This window comes from Charadrius vociferus, unplaced genomic scaffold, assembly GCF_000708025.1.
Source record: "Charadrius vociferus isolate BGI_N301 unplaced genomic scaffold, ASM70802v2 scaffold1442, whole genome shotgun sequence".
NCBI lineage: Eukaryota > Metazoa > Chordata > Aves > Charadriiformes > Charadriidae > Charadrius > Charadrius vociferus.
Window position 1 is genome coordinate 101878 of NW_009647344.1, and position 17650 is coordinate 119527.

At 40.6% G+C, this 17650-nt stretch overlaps 1 protein-coding gene across 1 annotated transcript in view; it reads right to left on the reverse strand.

The window, feature by feature from the left end:
* Positions 1-15050, reverse strand: part of SLC23A2 (solute carrier family 23 (ascorbic acid transporter), member 2) — a 28722-nt gene extending 13672 nt beyond the window's left edge. Inside the window, exons 1-6 of the mRNA XM_009880093.1 lie at positions 14767-15050; positions 13493-13591; positions 7908-8024; positions 6501-6658; positions 1919-2007; positions 332-402 (exon numbers count right to left, since the gene is read on the reverse strand). Coding sequence (XP_009878395.1) covers positions 332-402; positions 1919-2007; positions 6501-6658; positions 7908-8024; positions 13493-13591; positions 14767-14898 — 666 coding nt within the window. The 5' untranslated portion in view covers positions 14899-15050. The remainder of the gene's footprint in view (positions 1-331; positions 403-1918; positions 2008-6500; positions 6659-7907; positions 8025-13492; positions 13592-14766) is intronic.
* Between the last annotated feature and the right edge of the window lie 2600 nt (positions 15051-17650).

Sequence of the window (17650 nt, forward strand, 5' to 3'; positions counted from 1 at the left end):
AACGGGAGGCGCCTGGTCTGGCAGCAGCTGAACTGCTGCTACCAGCGAGTACAAATCACAACGTGTTACAAGAAGAGTATTCGTCTCGCTTGTGCGTTCTACTGCGCGTCTTTTGGAATGTAGTAACTAACTCCTCGTATTTGCTCTCCAGCAATGGACAAGTTGAAAAGATGAAGACTTCCGTGAAATGAGTAAAGGAATATATTCAAATGAAAATTGCAGTGACACAAGAAATTACCAACTTAAATAAAGACAGGAACACACAGAGGGTTAGGTGAGAAACTTAACTGGAATTGGACACATCAACAGCTAAAGGCTACTCCTACATTACCTCTCGTATTCTGGGATACCAGATGTGTTCAGTGTGAAGTAGTTCCGTCGTTCCGTTTGTAACTGTTATATCTTACAAACAGAAGAAAAGAAAAAACACAGGTATTTATTTCTCAGCCACTTTCCCATCACTTAATACAAACCAAATCTCTCCTTAAGCTGTGTCTGACAAATGAGCCTTGATTCATGCAGAATAAAAGTTCTGCAATGCTACAAATCAAGTAATAACATGCTTACACTCCCCAAGAGCTAACCACTAATTTTACCCACTGTACCAAAGTGGAAAAAAATCATAACTTTCAGAAAGAAAGGTCAATTAGGGATTCTTTTCTCACTCCAATAAACGGATGAATGGAGAATTACTCAACTGCACACTAGGAATCAAGCACTCCAACGCTTGTTGTTCACCAATTTAGGTCACTCGCTGAACGATGAATTGACCCGTGGTAACAACCCCAGCTGACACCTTTTGAAGGTTAAAAGGTTCAAGAGCAAGATGCAGCAAAAGCTCTTTTTGAAAAGCTGAAGTAGTGGAAAAAATTGCCTTGTCATCAAAGGGTATCAGAGAGTGTTTTATTGCAACAAGTTGTGTATTAGGATACCAGCACATTTTGGCGCACAGGAATATCCAACACAGCTAGCGCTCCTAAAGTGCACCGTGGTTTGCCTTTACCTCTTGGGCACCGAAACTCACATGCTATTTCCCAGTAGCTAAATCTGACTGCCCCAGTGAGAAAACGGGAATGCTCAAAGCTAAGTTTTCTACACAAAAAACATAAGGAAAACTAATTAGATGGTTGCAAGTGAATCAAAAAAGATGTATAAACACATAAACAATATAAATGATTAGAGAATCAAAAGACCCCCCCAGGAAGAACTTTAGTTAGAAGCAAGCCACCAGCTTCTCTGCGGCTGTCTTGCACTGCCCACGGCCTTAGTACTGAATAACTACACCCCATTAAAAAGCAAACTGCCAGAGCTGTTTCCACATCAGTTTTCCAGCGTAAGCTAAAGCAAAAGCCCCCTACCAAACCAGTTTTACTGCACATTTTCACTCTCAATAAATTCAAAACCTTTCAGGATGATGACCTTGGCAAAGAAAAAGTTAAAATGAAGATCCAAATATTGTCAAAGCTTGCTCTGCAAGACCCTTCAGGTGCGAGTTAAACAGGTAAAAATACTGGTCTCGAGGCGATGCTGAACATTGCTCAAACATCCCACTACTCAACTTAAAATGACTCCATGGGACTTATTATTTCTAAATACTGGAAAGGAACATTTGTGAAATCCTTCAGCCTTTCTCTACATTGTTAATAAAAGAATTGTTTTATGCTACTGCTAGATTTCTTTTGTCAGCATTTTTTATATTAAAAAAAAAAAAACAAACAACAAACAGAAGCAGAATTCCACAAGGGCATTTTTAGGAATCTTTTCCCAAGGCACAGAGTTCTAACATTTCAAAAGGAGAGAATTTTTCATATTCCCTGCTCATTACTTCCAGCTCCCATATGAAAAGCTTTGGCAGACAGACTACATGTGATCTGGGTCATTTGTCACTCAAACCTGAACAAGCATAAACAACAATTACCTGTATTATTACATTTCCACTTCTCCAGGGAGAGTATTGCTCTAGCAGGTGCTAAGAATGCAAAAGCACTCGCTTGAAACAAGGGTAACCTGGTGGAAAAGGAAAGAAGAGATGCTGACATTTCTCGGTGTTATGGTACCGTGTCAGGATATCAATTGCAGTTAGGTGGTTACTCATCCTCAAAGCCATCCTTTACTGGGGGTTATTAAAAATGTCAAATAGGAGACTTTCTTATTAAAAAGAACAGCCATAGAAATACGGAGACTTCAAAAACCAAAGATCTCACAGAAGACACTACATGCATGAAGTTATCAATATACCACCTCTAGCAGATAATTACCAGATAGCAGCAGGCAGGTACTACACACTGATATAAGGTTTTGACTCAGCAGCACAACAAGGATACAGATGCAAGTGCCAGCCAGACTGCTGAACGTGCAGCTTCTACCGTCCCGCCACATTAAAAAGGCTCTTTGATAGAGCAGTATGCAGTCTGCGTACTCAATGCCTTCCCTCTGCATGACTTGAAGTACAGTCATTTATACATTCATCTTCAAGTGTATGTGTAAATAACTATTAGGTCGATAAGAGCCGATTAGATGTTCCAGGTGGCTACCAACAATAAATACAAACACTGCAAGAATTTCAAGATGACATTCTTAGCATTGGTGTTTACACTTCCCAAACGGTTTAAGATCTAAAGAGCATCTACCAGCACCAACTACGCATTTATTGAATCAACCGTAGCTTGCATAATGCCACAAATATCCAGATGTTACTTAACTACAGAGAAGATGCGCTTTGAACTATTCTATAAATACCGTCATTAATGGACTGTAATAAGATTCTCTTTAATAGCAGATCTCAAACTGTAACATGTGGAACACTTAATTGCTCATGCGGCTCTAGTTACTGCACTGCGTTTATGGTGGTTTTACAGCCCCAGTGAAGTGCCTCGATGCCAGTGCAAGCACCAGTAAAGGGAAAAGAACTAACTGTAGCACATTCAGATAAAGATCAGAAAAGGCACAAAGAAGGGGGCCGCGGGGGCGGGGGCGGATAATCTGTGGGGAAAAAAAATCCTATACATGCTTAACACAACAGAGTTCAAACCAGAAGCATGTTACTAACAGTAGTCGTAAAGTTCACAGGCAGGAAGTCAGAACAGTTGAACTACCATTGGGAAGGAGTTTGGGCCATGAACAATATAAAATCCTGACCCACCTACCGCAAATGTTGAAAACTGCTTTAGAAAGTCAAACTTCATAAAATACACGAGCCATCTGAGCACACCCAACTGGCATGCAATTCCCTTCTAAGTTTCTTCAAGCAAAAATCAAAGCTTTATCTTTGCTGAAGAAATGGTTGGTAGCTACGAGTGAATGATTCACCTTATTTTTCAAGGTGCATTAAGCAAACTGAGCAAGCTGGTGCCCATGGCAAAATATGCAATACCTGTAACAAGCTGTTATTCCTCCATCCCACCTACACAGTACTCTGTCCCCCCCTAATGATTTTGTAAATATACATTGCAAAAACATTCTCTAGTGATGAAGTCAGTTGTACTGAGATTCAGGTCCAGACTGCAAGTTTTTTATCACATAAAACACCCTACATAAATACTGCATGCTATGGTCTTAGCACGTCTCGCTTTGCTATCCGCTCAACCTTTATATGACAGTTAACCTGGAACATTTACCAAAAGGGCCAGCAGGCTCAAAACACAGCTTTTTGTTTTTTTTCTAAGCAGAAGGGAGAAGTCTTTTTATTGATTTTTTTTTTTTTTAACTTATCACTCCAAATCAGCCAACTATGCTCAGTCTCATTCTTAAGAGACAGCTGCAGTTTGGAACATGACTTACGAAACACCTTTCCCATTGCTAAGCCAGGCGTTCGTTACTACCTGGGTAAAGTTCCACCAGCTTAAGACCGGGATATCATTTTAATTTCATGTCTAAATTGGGAAGTTGCTCAATTTTGGCACGGGCCCTCGTGAAGACAGAGCTTTTTAAGCAGTTGAAGTCATCTGGAAATGTCTTCGTTATCTTAACATGCCGCACAGATGTAAGAATGCTTAGACAATGTAGCGATGGGCACAGCAGCAAACCTAAAATGTTCAGGTATATTAAAGCTGTATTTGGTTGTCTCAGTCATACTAATTACCCCGAATCCTTGGCAAATCTTTTGGCTTATTACATAATCTAATAAATAGCTTGAATTCCTAAAATTAGCACGGGTACCAAATTGACCACAACTCCACCTCATAATTGAGCTAAATCCATCTTTAAGGGCCTTCAAACCATGGAATTTGACCTTTTGAAACCGTAGTGGCTTTATTTACTCAAATACTTTGCAGTTGACAGACTTGCCAATAAATACTTTAAAATCTCATTTAGAGAACATCGCTGGTATATCCCATTCCCACCCTTATATACAATCAGAATCACATGTTAAATAGTTATAAAACATTGAACGGCTGAAATTTAATCCTGAAATACAGGTTGGCTTATTTTAAGACCCAAACACAAATGCCTCTTCAGTATATAAACACGTGCACATAGCAGCCACTGAAAAGGAAAAAAAAAAAACCACCACAGAGGGCAGAGGTGGGATTAGACGAAGGAACAGAGCATTTCAAACTGATGGGACCAACTGGTTTCTGCAAGAGCCCCAGATCACTCTATAGTAAGGAATAAAGAGAATGAGCCCAAAATTAGCTATGGAAAAAACCAAAATATGATGACAAACTTTAGTTCTGTGAAGAGATGCAAGTCTCAGGAAGCATAAAACTGAAGCTTTTTCTGATAAATTTGAGGCAGAAGAAGAAAGCTGGGTAGCACTGGAAAACCAAACTCCCCTTTGAGTTCATCTCCATCCACAACCCAGCACTTCTTACAAAATTAGAAAATTTTAAACTTCAGTAAATCCAGGGAGGAGTCACTCAAAGTTGAACAAAAAAATCCCATTATCTTCCAGTTCCCGCCTAGGTCAACAATCCCTGGACTCCCTACATAAAGCACAAATAGGAGATGGGGGAAAAAATAGATCACTCCTATTAAAAGAGAGAGCACAACTCTGCTCCTCTGCCTCCTTCCAGACGAGGTACATTAAATTTACGATTACAGCTAAGGCAAGCTGCCCTCTGCGCACAAAGAGCCAATGAGGCAGAAAATATGATTATGAACTGCAGGTAGTCTTGACTAAAAGAAAATACATTGGGGAAAGAAAATTGTCTCTTTTAAGAACTTTCATTATGCTGTTTTGTCAGCAGAATGAACTTTTCATACAAAACAGCGGAATGATTTTATAAGTTTAGTGAGACATAATAAAAATAACAAAGGGAAGGCTTTTATAAAGGAAAAAAAGACAAGAATGTTAACTAAAATAGCAACTGAAGATTACATTGGAAAACCTGAAATATTTGGAAAATTTTTTGGTTAAAAGCTGATCTACAACTGTAAGTGATCTACTGTCGGCTTCCTTCTGCACCCTGTTGGGATAATTTTTCCACCCAAAGATTCTGTTTCTTAGATAAATGTTGGGGGGCGTTTGTCCATTTTCTATTGGAATGCAAGATTTCAGCTCATTGTTCTTAAATTGAACTAAATGACCCATTCAAGTAACCACACGAGGGCAAACTCTTAAAATATGCTCTTTCCTTCAGGTTTTACTTATCACTCTCGGTTTATTCAAGAAGATGCAGAAATAACTCCGCAGGTTTTAGCTATTCCTGGTTCTCACAGGCAGAGTCAACAAACGCTTAAGTAAACGTGTCAAACATCTCTCTGCAGTGTTTACTGTAGAATGCACATTTTTATAGAAGATTTACCCTCACGTTAATAAAACTTACAACATCCTGTCCTTACCAACACCGGATTTTTACAAGTATTTGCTAACACCTGAATTGGTCTCCTGCATCCTCCTAAGGAGAGCAGTCCAAAGGAGAGGTACAGACATCCCTGTAAGGCCACACTAACGTACGTGCTTCTTCCCAACTCAAGGAAGAATCATTCCCTGCAACTGAGTGCAACTAACAAATACAAACGATCTGTTTGTGTTAGAAGTTAACATAGACATTTCAGAGAATAAAAAATTACCCTCATGGTTTTGCCCTACCTTTTTAATTTGACAAGCACTGTGCGCTTGTTCCCGTAAAATTTGCTGTAGGACTAATCACAACCACCTCCATATTTGCAAGAATACAGTGTCATTCAAGAAACTAATAAAAATATCCAAATTAGTCCCTCTTTACCAAAGTGTGTAAATTTTTCCCTTCCCCCAGAAACACTTCCACCTTCTCTGTCCTCATGGATTTCCATCCTCTTTCTCCCCTCTCCCTGCCCCTGCTGTATTTTCTTACTCTTGGAATGCCTTCTCTGATTGCAGATCCACCTTTTTTTGGGAGCAGCATTTCAAAAGCTTTCCCTAACTGCCCTGTATTTCACCTACTATCTTGCGTTTCATGTTTATCCTTTGAAAATAGACTCACTACCTCTTGGATCTCAGACTGCATCCTGGAAATCCCAACAGATGCCTAGTCTTATCGCCATCTCAGCAACCAGAAACAGGTCCCAAATCTCACCTGCACCCAAAAGTTGTCTGTAACAACGTAGTGATGCCCACGCAGAAGAAAATGGTCCCAATCAGCTGGCTGGTAGCCCACTGGTCAAATCCAACACACATGGCATCAGCTAGCAAAAAGGGCACTGCTATAGTTCCACTGAAACACGTTAAGTAATGCTGTGAAGAGAAAAGTATTTTGTTAATACTGCAGCCAACATTAGCAAGTAAATAAATTTATCACCATCTTTTCTTTTGCACTGGTTATTTTTTGCTTTTGAATTATCCACCAAAGCTCTCACTTCCTGGTCCTAAGCATTTCTTCAAGTATTTTCGTTCCACGTCGAGCTACCACTAGTCTGTTGCTAATGATCACTATTTCTGTTGCTAATGATCACTATTTCTGTAGGATAAACTAGGTTATTTACATAGCTACATGGCTACTGTTCTTGACGAGGAGGTATCTAGGTAACTGTGCTGAAAACAGCTTCTAACTCAGAAACGCAGTTAAATAACTCCATTCACTTTCAACCATGTGAAAAACCATTAGCTCACAAATGAACTTAAAGCACATACAAACCAGGCAGCAAATAAGCTCACAAGCACCAGAAACTAGGTACTCATTAATTCTTTTTCAATCAAAATACATTAAGCAAACGAACAAGAGTCACCATATTCAACAATGCAAGTAAAAATATAATCCCTGCAGAACTGGCCGTCCTTGAGGAAAGGCAGAAATAAAAAGGATGCTTTGGAATGTATTTGTTTGAAGATCTCAACATACTTTACAGATATTAACAAATTCTCAGCATTCCTGTGGGACAGATATTATTACCATTCGAGAAAGAAAGGAGAAGAAATGAGCTGTTCTGCTTCACACAAGCGAGCGGCCGAGCTGGGAGCAGGGTCCAGCTCACCACTGCAGTCCTACTCGGTGCAGGAAGCACAGGCTCTCACTCCAAGGAGTGCAGAATTTGCCCACTCCGCTCACTATCCAGCCCACAGGTCCAGGATGATGCTATCGAGCTTGCAGAATTGAAAATGCTACAGCAGCAGCTTTAATATTCAAGATTTCAGGACTAACCCATTCTCTCTCTCTGTCTTTAATTCCAGGGGTGCCAAATGTAACTTTCTGAAGCTTACCACTTAGCATTTGCTCACTTATTTATTAACAGCTGCTTAGGAGACTAAATATTGAAATGAATCACACAAATGCATAAGCCAGCAAGCAGTAATATAGATCATTATCAACACAGTAATCTTTCTGATCAACTTCAGACGAAACTATCTTAACACTTCCTTCAAACATGTGTGAGTGTGGGAAGAATAAAATTATCACATACACAAATGCAGCAAACTACACAGAAAATGCTAAAAAAGCTTTAAAAGAAGTTACCCAGAAAAACACTATAGCCGTTTCGAAACATACCTGTAACCCCAAAAATATGCAGAGATACCAAGGAGGAACGTCTTCGATAGTGTAAATCATGTCAGTTCTCTGTGCATCTAAACTGCCACTGCTGTCCAGCGTCTCCGCCAAAGAGCTCTATTTTGATAGGGAGGGTAAAAAAAGTGGAGGAGGACACAAAGGACAACAGCAGGTTACTGTTACATGTGAATAAACTGAATTCCAACTATCGGGGAATTCCCAGATACTCCAAGGCTGGTAGTATACTCCCAAGCAATGCTGATATGTTACATTTTTAAAGCCTTTTACCTCTGGTAATGAGCTCATCTCCAGCTGTAGCTACTGAACTTGCACCAAACACATTCACTTTTATAAGCTGTTCCCTGCTTATTTATACTAACACAATTGCTCGTGTATGATATAACCGATCTGACAGCCAAAAGGTGCCCAAAAAATGGGATTATTATGACAGAACTGTTTATGTAAAAAAAAAAAAAAAAAAAAAAGAGTAATGAAAGAAAGAATTAGAACTAAGTAGAAGAGTCAACAATGGCTATTTTGGAAGCAGACTGGCTATCCTGGCATAAGAGACCAAAATCAGAGGCAAGAAAGTTCCTTATTACGGTAATCGCTTCCCTGCTTAATTCTTACTCAGTTTCAATCCTGGTTAACCTTTTTTAGCCACAAGATTTATTATTTTTGCTTCCACCTCACATGCAAGTAGTCCAGAAAGATACGAAACATTATAACTGAATACATCCACGGCCAATTTATTAGTCAACCGGACTTCCTCCAAGCCTGCAGGAATTTAAGCGAGACCACATTCTGGCCTACCATGTGCCCTAATTTGCAGAGAGCTAACACACAACCGACCACACGTATACACGCATCAAAATCCCTGCAGATATTCCAGTAAAACAAGGTTCAGCTCAATCATTTCTTCTTCACAACTAAGTGGAATCATTTCATTCAAGCGCTCTGGTTTTGAAATTCCTGAGAACAAAAACACAATGCTCCAAAGCCCAAATACCAACAACAAAAGCAGGAGGAAGTATCAGATTTTATCATTTCAGCTCAATTATCCAAAAAAATACCTTATATAACTGCTGTTCTGACCTAATCCACACTAGAACATAACAAACTCATGTGAAGTAGCCTTACACAAAGACCGGGAACTTTGCCAGACTCGTGACTTTGCCTCAAATGGTCTTTACTTCTTCAAAAATCACAACACATCCACAGATTATGCTTAGATAATCTCCATTTGGTTGATCATCTGCAAGGTCAGGGAAGCCAAGATGACCCATGGTACTTCCCTCTTACCTCCAATTTCTGTTGGGAAAACAAATGCCACTGGGTTAATTCAAATTCAGAGCGTGTAAATAACCACACCGCTATAGAAAGGTTGAGAGTATTACAATGGAAAAGCAAAATATAGAAACACTAATTTCAGAAGGCTCTTTTAAACGATGTTAAGCACCGAGCAATCTGCTCACCAGGATTAGTTTAAATAAGGTATAGGTCCTAACCTATAGGGTTATAGAGGAATACGGGAAATTGCTCAATGCACAACTCATCTTGCTGATTTGCAGTACCAATGTCATTTTTTCATTGACTGAAAAGTGAAAGACCACTCTTCCTGACCTGATTCTCTCAAAAACAACAAATAAAAAATAATAATCAGGAACTGGAGTTTTAGAGCTTCACCTCATACTGGAGGCAGAGCCCTGAGCATTAGTAAACGTGTATATGTCTTGTCTCTAACTGGAACTTGGGAAAAAATGTGTACATCCTCATGCCAATGCAAATACGGGTGGATCCAAGGCAGGGCACAAAGCGGCTGACCCACGAAGACAGGCAGAAGGAATAAGACTCAACTGCCAACATAGTTATGGACAAACATCAGGCAGTTCATCATCACTAGAGGATTCTTCTAAGAACTTGCTCAGGAAAACAAACATTCACCCAGAGAAGGCCCTGTGATACCTTCTGTTGTTATAAAGCAGTTTTGTTAACCATTCCCCAGAGACTATACATGTACATATATTAAAAAAGAAAATAAAATGTGTATGATTGCCTCGCCTCCCCTCAATTTCACTGCAACATATGCTCCACCTGAGAACTTTGCTCACCAGTGATACTGCCTGTTTAATTCAACTTTTCCACGAAGAGGTCACCATACACTTACAGAGAGGCAGAGGTCATGAAGGAAGAGTAAGAATGGTTACAACATCTGCCCCCGAGGTAGGAACAAAGAGTATCAGGAGAAATTAACCGTTTGCTTCACGAATCACATCAACGTTAGCTTGCTGGTGTCACCCAAATAGCAGCACAGATTTAGGAGAACAAACTGGGGACAGTTCCCCACCTGACTGCAGCGTGAAAAGACGGAACACCCATCACTGTGCATGGAGCAACCTGCATTACTCCTTCCAAGAATGGACAGAAATGGGATTTTCAAAGTTTGTGGTGTTCCCATGCAGGATACCAGGTTCTAAAAATCCAGTCAGTGATTTGTGCAGATTGGTGGCTCTGTTTTGGCCCTTGCCTTTTAAAAACCCATCTTTTGCCCTCTTTTCTAGCTTTGCCAGACCAATACCAGTAGCTACCTAAATGTTCCACTTAGTGCCAAACACTAATTTGTCTTCCCAGGACTGATGAGGTTGCACCAAGTACATTCCTTAACCTCTCCACCTGCCCATCTATTATATTACACTACAACACACTACCTATATTCCCCATCTTTGGGCAGCAAATATCAGAAACGATGACCCGTTTCTATCAGGAAATCATTGGCACATGCAGCAAGTTTATTAATTCTTTCAGAACTTTCCATCTGTGATTACATTTATGCCTACATTTGCCTGCAAAGAACAAAAAGATCAGATGGCACCAAGCCTAGGAACAAGTCAACTTGTCCACTGCACAGAGAGCGCTCTTTTTCGGCACAGATCAACAACTACCAACCACTTTAAGCTCTCCTACCGAAAGTGAAGCTTATAGGTCTTTCTACCAAAAGAATTTCAAACTTTAAGGCGTAGTTGTCATAGCAATGTCTGTCCTACGCAGCAAAGTGGTTGGATTAAAAAATACAAATCCAAGATACTCCTCATTCCTTCCAAAAGCCAGACTTACTCTGCTTTGGAAGAGGAAGCTTTCACCTTCATCAAACCTTTAGCAGATAACGGCTAAAGGGAACTGCCACAAAAGAGACCAAGACTGAAGAATGAGAAATTTTGAGAGGTAGGGCAAGATCTGGCTACCCTGCTGATAAGTCACTGGTTAGCCACTGGCCCTTTCCTATCTCCAGCATGTGCCTGCTGGTTTAACACACTGACTGTGTGCCGGTGCTTGCCAAGTATGCCATAGTACACTGTAGGGAATTGCTGGGAACGAACTCCACCTTTTTGAATGAGACACCGATCACAGACTAATTCTTTTTTATTTTTAATTGGCCAAAGGTGGGACAAGACAAAAATGAAAAAAGCACAGGAAAAGTATAAATAGGGGGGAAAAATGAGACAAAGATAAAGATGGTGCAAAATGTTGGGGGAAAAAGAAAAATAACCAAACCAACCTACAAACCTACCCCAAAATCCAAAGAAGCAAACACCAACAACAGCGCAGGAGGAAGGCTCTGTTATCAAGTACTAGTGGGAAGGACTAAAGAAAACTGATTAACTGCAGGGAATAACACCTTCAGAGAAATACCTTAAATGAAGAGCTGACATGTTCAAATGAATTCTATTAAGCAATAAGCAACACAGTATTGTTTATTTTATAGGGATGCAGCAATACAGTTATTTCTCATGTGCTAATAGTTTATTGTTTCAGCTAACAAACATTGCGAGACAACATAAGCATTGGGCATCCTCCAGCAATTAAGTACATTTCAGTCCTCTTTGTTAAAGGCTTTTTATACAAAGTCTTTCATTTGCTTTTTTGGTGAATCATCTCTCAAGAGGAATGGAAAGCCAAGAACAAACATGCCTTACGCACACGCTTATGTTAAGTGAAAAGCAGGCGGTTTGCCTGGATTACCAGAAATGCTATCTTAACACATGAGGCTGTTAATTGCTACAGCCCTCCTTTTGCTGTTCATTCATCGTAGGCCACAGAAAAAACTAACTCAAGCAAACCTCATTGATTAAAAGCTCATCCTCTCTCCAAAGTGAATTATCATCCATCATTTGCAATTTTGATCGCATGGATCAAGTGGAAGGGAGAAAAATATTCGTTTGGTAAAAACAGGCCATGAAGACATGCTTTAATGTCTAGAGATCGCTAATCTCAGTTGCACAATTTCATCCCAACACCTTTTGCTCAAGCCTTTTATCAGATTGTCTCTCTCCACGCTAGTCTGAGCACGCTCCAAAAATCAGCCATCACAGGCATATGCATGTCAATGGTTGCCAAAATTTGTCCATTAAAATATCAGCATGATCAAGATGGTAGTAGAAATGTATTTGAGACATACAGGCAGGCTTTCTGTAAGAGAGAGAGTATGCGAAGGCACATCCCTGGCATTCATAACATTCTTCTGAAATGTAACACTGCAAGAACTCCGTCAGAATCACCTGCTCAGGGTATATTTTAAATCTGAAATTCAGAAGTGAATTTTGATGTCCGAGTTAGAAAACCTTAACTACATGTTCTGCTGTCATCCTTGCCCTAACAGAAGTTACAGCCTCAAAGAAATGAGCATCATGATGCCCTTGCTTGGAACAAAGCGAGTTTTGTTCTTGTTTCAGTTAGGACATTTGAAACATTTGGTCAAATTGAAGCTTTTCGGAGATAAGGCTTAACCACAAAGCCAATTAGATATAAACGTTTCAGAAAAAGGTGCTGTGCAGATTTACTGCAATTTTCTTCCTTATTTTAAACACAAGTTCAGATTCACACCATCCCTGCTTGCAAGATGATGATGATGATTATTATTACTGAACAGGCTCATGGAACGATGGAATTGAGAAAAAAGCTGGAAAAAAAATCACAAGTTGAGGTCTCCTTTGAGGCCTCAACTGGGTCTTCTTGAATAGCTAAGATACAATCATCATTATTCTAAGGAAAAATGTTCTAGGCTTTTTATGAATGACCTGAAATTCATTCATAAAGCTGTCACTTAACGATAATAAGCAGTCCCCTACTTGGAAAAAGGACTAGAAAAATTAAGTTTATGAGATTGGAGCTTGGAAGAAATTGGGAAAGATCCCACTTTTTAAGGTTTTCACCACCACCAGCTCACTTGATGAAATGCAGAAAAAGTTAAGCACTGAAGAACAGAATGACCTTATCAGGGAAATCATGCAAAAGGCCAATGGAAATGAAGAAATCAAAAAATTGCATATTATGACTTTCGGTGGCAGGTCAAAGTGCATTAAGTGCTTCTAACATTTGCTGAGTCATTCCCCACATTCTGCAACCAAAATATGTGACCACAAGAGTCATGAGGACAAAACTCCCCCAAGCCTGATCTCAATCTGCACGTCAGCATGTCTGATTAGAGAAAGAAAATCTTTCAGACAAGGAAAACTAGTGTGGACAAATAATAAAACTGAAAAAGCAAGAATGAGTTCTCAGCTACAAGGAAACCACTACATACGTACCTTTTCTGCTATGCCATTTTCCGTCGTATAGATGGCCATCAACTCTGTGTCTTCTGTATCCTGATCACCGCTGGATGTTGCTCCACCATTTATCACAACCTTAAAAATAAAAACAAGAAAAGAAACACACGGTGTTAAAATAAACATTTTCTCTGCAGTCATACCTCGTGTCACTCAGGGTTTTTTCCCCTTGACATCTGCCTTTGACATTTTGTCAGAAAACATTACAAGCATGGCAGGCAATCATTTCTGTAACAGCATGGCTAGGAACATACAGACACTTGAAAGCCATCACATACAGCTCCTCAAAGCCTGGACAGCATTAACTGAAGGTGGGGGGAAACCAGCAGCAGTTGACTGGAAGAGTTCCGAAGAGGCAGACATGTACAACAGAACGATACAACTGAAAATCTGAGGAAGTTAAAGAAGTCCCAGCTCTGGAGCCCTCAACATCAGAAGGACATGGACTTGTTGGAAGCAGGTCCAGAGGAGGGCCACAAAGATGCTCCAAGGGCTGGAGCCCCTCTGCTGGGAGGACAGGCCGGGAGAGTTGGGGTTATTCAGCCTGGAGAAGAGAAGGCGAAAAAGGGGAGACCTTATTGCCGTCTTCCAGTACCCTAAAGGGGGTCTACAGGAGAGCTGGGGAGGGACTTTTTACAAACACATGTAGTGATGGGACGAGGGGGAATGGCTTCAAACTGGAAGAGGTGAGATTTACATGAGATATGAGGCAGAAACTGTTGCCTGTGCGGGTGGTGATCCCCTGGGGCAGGTTGCCCCGAGAAGCTGTGGCTGCCCCATCCCTGGAGGTGTTCAAGGCCAGGTTGGACGGGGCTTGGAGCAACCTGGGCTGGGGGGAGGTGTCCCTGCCCAGGGCAGGGGGGCTGGAACCAGATGATCTTCAAGGTCCCTTCCAACCTAAACCATTCTATAAAGACAAACAAATGTGTCCTTGCTGTTGCCTGCTACTCTTAGTCAAGTAACTCAGGACGTACTGGGGACCAGCGCATTCTGCACTAGGACAGTTAATTGTCCTAATCATAAACAGCCTGGGGAATTGCATGTCCCGCAAACAGCACTGCTTTGGGCCGCAGAAGTCAAACAACTACAGACAACATAATTGACCGTGTTTATATATACACAATAACAAGCGGCAAAAGGGGTTTTACTAACTACTTGTGGAAATGAAGGCTTTGTACCGCATGATTAGAACAAAGCGCTATTCACTGATTCACACTGAGCTTGACTATGGAGTACCTGAACGTGTTACTTACAGGCAGGGTGAAAAAGGTGGGATGTTTAGATTCATCCTCATATTTGCCTTCTGTCGAGCCTCCCGCCTCCACTGATTTCGAAGTGGTATTCTTACCAATCCCCATCGTTTCCAGAATGTCAAGGACTTGCATGCAGTACCCAAGCGGATGCTTCTGCGACGACAGGCCAAGTACTAAGGACAGTTTCTTATTTAAACAGCAGCACCTCCAGGAATCACAAAAGTGCTCAGGAATCCAGCTGGGACATTAGGGTTGCTTTTTTAAGTATCGTTAGCATCAATGGCACCTAGAATTGAAGACAGAAATTAATTTTTTTCTTGATTACCTAAGATATATGTACAAACACACATGCCCCGCAGCCTTGGTTCCCTTTCATGCTCATGACTCACCCACTCTTACCATTCTTTTTTGATTTGATAATTAGCAGATTACCGCTTAAAGATAAAGCTGACGGTATTTTAAATTCTTTCACAATGGGAACAGTGTGACTATTCTCTCATTCTTCTCTTGTGGTCTTCAATTATTAGTAGTACATTGAAACTTTGGTGTTGTTTCTACTTCACAGTCACTTCCATAGAACTTTTTGGGAACAAGGTACGCCTGGACTCCAGCCACGCAGCGATGTAGAACAGCTTGCTATTGAACATCCATTGCAAACAACACTCGTGCTTCTTCAAAGACTGTATATTTGAAGACCTACCCACAAGTTCACCTCTGTATACCTAAATCCTTCCTCTTCAAACAACTCATTTTTAAATAAAAAGCACCCAGGAAGCTTAAACCAGATGGACAGTGAAGCACTTGCAGTCAGCCTATTTCAGACAGACAAAAACAGCCCTTTCTGCTGAACACCCTCACCCAAAATTATCCCAGTTCCGTAGGGGACGTTCAAAGTAATCTGCCTGATGATATTGAAGCAACTGCTTCAGGATAAAATTGCATTTTAATCAGTATCACTACTGTTTTGGCACAGGAACAGGAAAGATCGTACAGCTTACTGGCTCTCTTTTGTTTTCCCAGATGGGTCACTACAGTATCGTTTTCCCACATTTGTTCCTTAAATTAGACCTGCCAGTCCAGGGTCATCCACACATCCATTTCCAAGACTAAGGAACATGAACTAACAGATTTTAACCTAAACTTCCAACAGACCATAGAAAATTTTTCAAAAAAAACAAGTTTTGCAACTTGTGGTTACTGAGCTTCAAAAAAGAAAGTGCAGCTGCAGACACTGCGGGTGAAACAAGCTCAGCTACAGATGAAAGGAGACCATAGAACCTGAAAAATGGCCTTTTCAAAACCGTATCAAGTGAAATTTTCTGCAAAACCAGGAACACAATCAAGAAGCGAAACTCACTGCACACTGGCGTTACTTCAAAAGCAAGTTAATGACATTTTCAACTTAATTGCTAGAGGTGGAAACGCAGCTAATGGACATTCAAAACACACAGTTATGTACACATTAGAAAGCAAACAAGTAGGGTTTGGGTTTTTTCTTCAGCCTCCCTTCCAAATCACCCCTCAGGAAAACATCAGCAGCTCGAACCTCTACTGTAATTGCAGTAACAATGAAACTTGACAAAGACCCTTCTGCTAGGGGCAATTTAGGACTGTTTGAAAAATTACAGAGGACTAATATTTTAGAACCTCTTAATAGCTGTTAATTGCCCATTTGCTAGAAAATTCTGGTTACTTGAGGTGATAGAGATATCAATCTTTCAAAGCGATGTAACTGTTCAAGAGAGAAAATACACATACGTAAGAAATACTACTTGGGCACTGAGATAGCCTTGAAGCACTCCTAATTAAATCAAAATGTAATGGAAAGTAGTGCCTTCAAATAAGAGGTTAATTACGACTTGCTTCTTAAAGTAAATATTAAGATAGCGTAATTATTTCTCACTTGAGCCTAAGACTGAAGGAGAAGACCAGTTCGAGTACTGACCGTCATGCTCTTCCGGAAAAAAGGCATTCCCATTTTTACAGTAATCACAGACTTCCCCTTCAAAAGCACAGATCTCCAGACATCAACAGCAACTTGAAATTAGTTTGTCTGCTTCCGAGTTTGTGCACAGAGAACTGGCCAAATCTCTACAGGAACATTTGCCTCAGGGCTGCCTGTGCAGGTCTGAGAGGTGACATGGACACGTTAGAGAGGACCAAGAGACAGATACTAGTTAAAGATTTGGGGGCAGTGGGGGTGTCTGGGATGGGTTTGTTTGTTGGGGTTTTTTGGGTTTTTTTTTGAGGGGTTTGTTTGCTTTTACTGTAGAGGCAAAAGAGATTTTTTTCAAGCACACAAGAAAAAAAGAAAAGCATTTGCCTTTTTCTGTCAATGTAGACATATTTTATTCTCCAAGAAAATCAGTGATGGAGACGGGCGTAGTTTAGTCTGGCAGCTTTATCATCTCAGATTGGAAAGGAAAAGGGAAAGGGCAGAATTACACCTCCCTCACAAACGCAGCCATGCCAATAAAACACCAGCGTAAGAGTTACACCAGCAGGAAACCTGCCATTGAGGAGATCTGGTTTACGGTACGCTGGCATGTTAAGCCTCTTAGTTAGCATTAACTAGCATCTCCACCGATGCAAAAGAAAAGACCATATAATCCTATTTTATTTCGCATTGCAAAACAGTAAGACTGCTATCTCCTCAAAGAAGATGTGATCATTCCCCGCGAATTGTTCTTATGAATTGCATCAGGAGAGCACACAAGTAAGCTGTGCCGTGTATTAATTCTTGAGAGCTGAAACACAACAGCTATAACAATAGTGTTTGGATGAGGGTTCCCAGATGATGATGGACAAGTGATTCCAAATTAACAGGCAAAAATAGCCTCAACTGCTCCCTTCCCTAGAGAGAGGAAGTGTGTGCTTGTGTACA